The sequence below is a fragment of the Arvicola amphibius genome, chromosome 8 (assembly GCF_903992535.2).
Source record: "Arvicola amphibius chromosome 8, mArvAmp1.2, whole genome shotgun sequence".
In the NCBI taxonomy this organism is placed as follows: domain Eukaryota; kingdom Metazoa; phylum Chordata; class Mammalia; order Rodentia; family Cricetidae; genus Arvicola; species Arvicola amphibius.
This window is the reverse complement of record NC_052054.1, coordinates 46,346,588-46,353,159: the sequence shown is the minus strand read 5'-3', so window position 1 is coordinate 46,353,159 and position 6,572 is coordinate 46,346,588. Positions and strand designations below refer to the sequence as shown.

General features: G+C 41.3%; 1 protein-coding gene across 1 annotated transcript in view; it reads right to left on the bottom strand.

Annotated features, from left to right (window-relative positions):
- Zup1 (zinc finger containing ubiquitin peptidase 1) overlaps positions 1 to 2,256 on the bottom strand; it is a 22,653-nt gene extending 20,397 nt beyond the window's left edge. Inside the window, 3 exon segments of the mRNA XM_042055568.1 lie at positions 21 to 107; positions 109 to 446; positions 2,108 to 2,256. Coding sequence (XP_041911502.1) covers positions 21 to 107; positions 109 to 446; positions 2,108 to 2,164 — 482 coding nt within the window. The 5' untranslated portion in view covers positions 2,165 to 2,256.
- Positions 2,257 to 6,572: the final 4,316 nt, after the last annotated feature.

Genomic DNA, 6,572 nt, shown 5'->3' with positions numbered 1-6,572 from the left:
TTGATCCTGGTACTGTAGACAATCCAGGCTGCTTTTCTGGGCTTCTCAGGTACTGTCTAGATTCAGTTATCCTCTCTGTATGAAAAGCTTCATGTTTAAATTCCCATCTTAGGAACACTTTGGGCTGAATTTTTTGGAAAATTAGATGCACAAGCTGAATGAATACTTGAATGAACTTCCACTGTCCTCTGTAGGGTGCTATTCTGGCTGTCTGGATTTTCATACTGTATTGCATTTAGTTTCCCAAAGTTTCTTTCTGATGTATTCTGCTCAAAATGAGCAGTTTCAATATGAAAACACATTTCATCATAATTTACACCTGACAACTTGCAAAATGGACATGTCACTTCGTTTTCCATGTGAACAATTAGGTGAGCCTTCATATCTAGTTCTGAGGGTACTGTCTCACCGCAGATGTCACAGGAAAGCATGGTGGGGACATGTGCCTAGAAATGAAGCAAAATCACAAGTCTGAAAGCAAGAGCTGAAGAAAAAGCACATTTCATAAATTACTTGTAGAGGTGTATTAGCTTTGGCAAAAAATATTCAGTGTACCTATCATTCCTTAAATACATATACTTAATTCTAAGCCCCAATCAAAACCTCACTACAGGTTAATCATCTCTTCTCCAAAAATCCAAAGTCCAAATGTTCCAAAATGCAAAACTTCTGAGCTATGACATGATGCCATACTGGATCTATGCCTGATCTCATGGGATGGATGACAGTCAAAAACAGGAACACTGAAAATAAATATACATGTATAATTATATATGAAAATACAAGAGGTACATGACACATATAGAAATTTTCTGTTTAGCCTTCTAAATATTTTAGATAAAGGATATTTAACCTATGCCTGAATTTCAACATACCAAAGGTAATAATAAAATAAAAAAAATAAATTTATGAATCAAACATTTCACTAAGGCATGGTGATGTCTTCCATCTCAGCAATCCTAAGGCTGAAGCAGGTGGATCTCCCTGAATTGGAGGCGAGCCGGGTCTACACAGTTTCAAACCAGTCAGAGCTGCCTAGTGAGACTCCATCACACAAAACAAAAATTCAAAGTGTTTGATTCAAGAAATAGAAAAAAGTATATTTAATTAGGTGTTCATGCAAGATAAGGTTAAAGGAAAAAGTGTAGTCTATGTGTATATTTACTTGCATGCATTAATGAGAAGGGTAAATGTACCTTAGTAGTAACACTTTCGGGCTTTACAAATGTCAAACTGAATAGTTTTTACATACATGGAAACCCTGGATCAGACAAGTCACTCTAGCCAGAAAATGAACACACACTGCAGAGCCCAAAGGTAAAAGCTGAGAGGCTGTAGGAAAACAGCACTCACTCCTGGAATCCAGGAAACCCAGAAAACTGGGTTATAGACGCTGGTTTCATTACATTAGCTAGCAGCTCATTCCTCTGAAGCTCAGTATCAAACGAGTTCCGAGACTTTAGATTTGATGGGCTAATAGCATGCTGATTACTTATAAGAAACTGACTTACAAAAAAAAAAAAAAACCAACAACGAACAAACAAACAAAAACAACCCTTTTCAAGCAATCACACCACCACCTTCCTAACCCACCTAAAAATAAAAACCGAGGGCAATTATCCCCTTCATCTAAACTCAGCTTTGCAAAATGTCTCTCTACATTTTCTCCTTTTTCTTGTTTCTCTTCAGACAAGGAAAGTAGTTTCTGATTCTAGAAGGAAGTTAGTTCTCTTGACACTCAGTTTCGTTTCAGATGAAGGATACAGTGGAAGTGAGATAGGCCAAGGGTAGCCTGGGTGCGCGTTGGCGAAGGCGGGAAGGCCCGAATCTGACAGAGTTCTGCGCCAACGTCCCACCGGGTAACGTCCGACCCGGCTCCGGGCACCGGCCCTGCGGCTAACCAGAGCCGGCCACAGACGGGGTCCGCGGCTGCACCGCCGCCCCTCCCCACCGCGGGAGCCGCCAGCGTCCGGCGGCCGCTCCCCGCACAGCCCGCCCGAGCGCCGTGGGTCAGGCCACCCGAGACTCTGCCCCACCGCGAACCGAAAGGGAGCCCTGGTCTCCGAGAGCCCACCGCAGGACCGCAGCCCCAACAACCCTTCCTCACCGCCGGAGGAGAGATCCCAGCATGCCCCTCTCCAGATGCGGCTGAGCTGTGATGCATTCTGGGACCTGGGGTGAGTTTTCCAGCAGCGTTTGCTAGAGCATCCCGGTCCTTCCCACCTCTCCCGCCGCAGTTTCCACGTTTAGATTTGCTAAAAGAAAAAACTAGGTTCTGAGATCTCTCTCTCTCTCTCTCTCTCTCTCTCTCTCTCTCTCTCTCTCTCTCTCTCTCTCTCTCTCTCTCTTCCTCTCTCTCTCTCTCTCTCTCTCTCTCTGTGTGTGTGTGTGTGTGTGTGTGTGTGAGAGAGAGAGAGAGAGAGAGAGAGAGAGAGCATACACGTGTTTCTATTTACACTGCCTAGTGTCAGGCTCTAAATTATACTCTGCAGGTTAGTTAAAGCAGGTTCCTTCGTCAGGTTACAAAGCCATGTCCCCTGTGGCTATAATCTCCCCAGTGTTCCCACTAGAAGTGTTCTTTGTATCTGGAGGCAGCCTGCGAACTAAAATACACAAAACACAAGACATTCTGGTGACGCAGAGACAAGTAAAAGAAATGAAATGAATACCATAAATGTTACAAAGAAAATAAAACTGAGTTGCAGAGGTACAAATGTTGCCAGGAAGTCTTTTCATTGTTAGGAAATGAGCTAAGCCGTTGGCCCCCCGCACAGAAAATCCAATCAAGCCCAATCAAACTGCCCGTGTTTTATTCAATACAGCACTCTCGGGTGTCGAGAGCATGGCATAAGAGACAGAAAACGGTAGAGTACAAGCAAAATCATGTGTTCCTCCGCGGGACGTCCAGTTAAATACCCTGTGGGAGAGGTCCTGACCCTCCCCCAAAGAGGGGTCAGGACCTGGCATGCTGGGATTTGGAGTCCAGACCCACGCAACTCCCCGCCAGGGGGCTAGGATGGACGCCAGGGGCTGGGGTGACACTCCCAACTTAACATTACAGTCATAAAGATAAGTGTAAGATGTAAGAAAGTCTCCTTTTAGGACCACAGTATTAGTTTTAATGTTAGAAAGTCGACTTACAGAGTTACTGATGTTAGGGTAAGTTCTGTTTAACGAGGTGGACATTCTGATGAACGAAGGAAGTTAAACTAACAAGAAAGAAGCCTAAGACTGAGGAACTTTTGCATACTAAACCATAATGTGCCAAAGCTAGGCGAAGAGCGATTACAACCGTGATTCTCAACTTGTAGGTCTCAATTCATGGGGGAGGGGCGGGGGTCAAAGGACCCTTTCAACGGAGTGGCCTATGACCTTTGGAAAACACAATTATTAACATAACGATTCATAACAGTAGCAAAATTATAGTTATGAAGTAGCAACTAAAATAATGTTATGGTTGGGGGTCTCCGTAATATTAGGAACCGTATTAAAGAGTCAGGGTCGCAGCATTAGGAAGGTTGAGAACCACTGGATGACAAAGTCAGATTAGAGCTGCAGGGTCAGCTCACTTTTGAGCTCTGAGGAAGCTCTAACGTAATTAAATGGGGGGGCTCGTAATCTGATAAGTATAATATTTTTAAATGATGGGGGTAAATGTGTTTCATGAAGCAAAATGTATTTCTTGCTTCTCTGAATCTACTAAAGGGGGTCAAGAAGTGATTATAAAAGCAAATGGTATTCTTACAGGACATTGAAAGTTAGACAATGAACAGATTTGAGTAGTCACCAATTAGCTGAGAGATCAACAACAACAACAAAAAGTCAACTCCCTAGAGGTATAAAAAAAATTCAGAAAACAGAAAACTTCTGGTAAGAATTTGAAGGACTGAAGAAAAGAAAACTTTGTGAAATGTCTAAACACAGTGTAGCTAAAACTCCACTGCAGATTTCCTCCATCACAGCTTCCCAGCCACTCATTTTCCCCTCCAGAACAGATTTGCTTTATAAAGAATGTGGCAGGCCATCTTCTGTAACCGGGCTAGATTCACAACTTGTCAGATCACCTTGCAGGAAGACTTGGAGCTGAGACAGTCATGGACAAAGGAACATGCCATGACTGGACTGCTACCCCAGAGAGGAACTTGGAAGGTCGATGGATAGCCTGCCTCCCTTCCCAATGAGACCACATGGAATAAATGGCCCTTTTCTGCTGTTCACTAGTTACTTGTCTCTGTTAATCAATTTATTGAGGATAAGAGGCCGGATCTAGTTGTTCAGGCATAAGCTGCGATCCTCAGTCTTAAAACCCTAAGCTCAATTCCTCCTCACATTTATTTCTGTCCTACTCCATTTAGTTGGAGATTAGTGTTGAATTCTATGCTTTCCACTCTCCTTGTTTTGCTTCTTTCTTTACTCCTGCTTAAGAGAGAGAGAGAGAGAGAGAGAGAGAGAGAGAGAGAGAGAGAGAGAGAGAGAGAGGTGGTGTTTTGGCAAAATGATCTCCTACTTTATTTACCTTAAAATTAATTTCCTCCGTTTGCCTTTTACTCCTTTGTGCAGCTCTTGTTAGTTATGGGAACTCAATTTGCTATCTAATTTTGTACTTATTAAAAAAATTGTGTTTTTTTATCTTCTATCTCTTCTTTCTTCTGTTCTATTTTCTGAGAAACTTCCTGTTTTATCCTCTAAATTCCCATTGATAGATACACTTAAAACTTGTGATAGTATTGAGGGCCATGCTGGGGAGATGGCTCAGAGATTAAGACCACTGGCCCTTCTTCCAGAGGTCCTGAGTTTAATTTCCAGCAATTGAACCATCTAGAATGAGATCTGGTGTCCTCTCCTGTCATGCAGCCATATATGCAAGCAGAATACTGTATATATAAATAATATTTATAATAGTAGTTTCTAATCCCAAGAGGTGCTTATGCTTTTAATTGAGAATTAAGTATTTTTTCTTGTCTCTTAGTGGATATTGTGGTTTTAACTTTTCCTCTTTTATTCTTATACTATATTTCTTCAGAACTAATTTTAAAAATATTGTTTTGAGGTCAGAAGAGGTAATGCACACCTTTAATCTCAGCACTCAGGAGGCTGAGGTAGATGGATGTCTGCGAGTTGGAGGTCTTTGGGACCTATATATAGCAATTTTCAATTCAGGCAAGACCACACAATGAGAACTTCTGATGAACCAGACTGCTTCCATCTTGGGGTTGAAAGTCATCTGATAGTAAAGACTGATGGATCAGCCTTTTACATCTTAACATTAGAAGCCATTTTGTTACAAGGTCAAAATAAGTCCATTCTTGTTTTCTGTAAAATTTGTGTTTGACCATGCCCTGACTTATTTTCTGGAATGACTCATTCCACACCCTATACCCTAACTTCCAACCTAGTAACATGTTCTGTCAAAATTATACATAACCAAAGTCCACCAACCTTTAAAAAAACCTTGCAGGTTTAGGGCTATATAAACCTTTTCCTGTGTCCAGTGCTATTTCCTCAAACCTACTTTAAGGAAATAGTCTCTTCGGTCTGACAGAAAATAAATCTTGCATAATTTGACCAAAGAATTTGGGTAATGGTCTTTACTCTCATTTGCTGAAATTGACAAGTCAAGCTAGGCTCATTCTTGTTCATGATTAAACTTTTCTTTTTTAAGAACTGGACTCTACCTCACCTGTAACTTTAACTATAAATGGGTCTGTACTGCCTGCCTGTTCCAGGAAACAGCCACCATGCCTTTGTTTGAAAAGTTGTTATGATCATCTTGCAACTCTACCTTTGTTTCAGAAGGTTACTGTAGCTACCTGTTATTATTAATACCTTATTATGACCACCTTGTTATATTCTGTTTTATAACCCTGCCTATTTGCATGCCAAGTTCCCCATTTGGAACTCCTCTATAACAGCTCTTATCTTCCCCTGTTGGGTGAACTGGACATGCGAGATCCACAGAGAAATGAGTGCTGAACTTGCCTAAAGGTGAGATGATTCTTTGGGGTTTCTGCTTGATGAAAGAGTCTGCTAGACATTCTGCAGAACACAGAAGAAAGTGACTGAAAACTGCCAATATAGGTGGAACGGTCTTTGAAATTTCCTGCTTCATGGAAAAGTCTGATGGATACTATGGGCCTATAGGCTGAAGATGGATACCCCAGTGGTACAGAAGAACTTTGGGTGACTGTCCAGGTAGCGAGATGTCTCTGCCAATTCTAGAGTTTTGGAAGTTGTTTACAATGCACTTCCTGTTTACATATTATATCCTTCTGGAGTCTTTGATGGAGTTGAAGAATTTATAGTTATAGTTTTCCTTAGTTATGAAAAAAGATAAAGTAGATATAAATATTTTAATTGTAGTTCTTTCTTGATACCTGTTTTGTTTTATGTAGTTTTGCTATGTTAAAGTTGAAGCCTTTTTGTTTAAACAGAAAAAGAGAAATGGTGTAGGAGGTCCTTCTGGCTATGTGTTGTTTTCATTGGTTAATAAAGAAATTGCTTTGCCCTGTTGATAGGGTAGAACTTATGTAGGCGGGGAGACAGAACTGAATGCTGCGAGAAAGAAGGGCCGA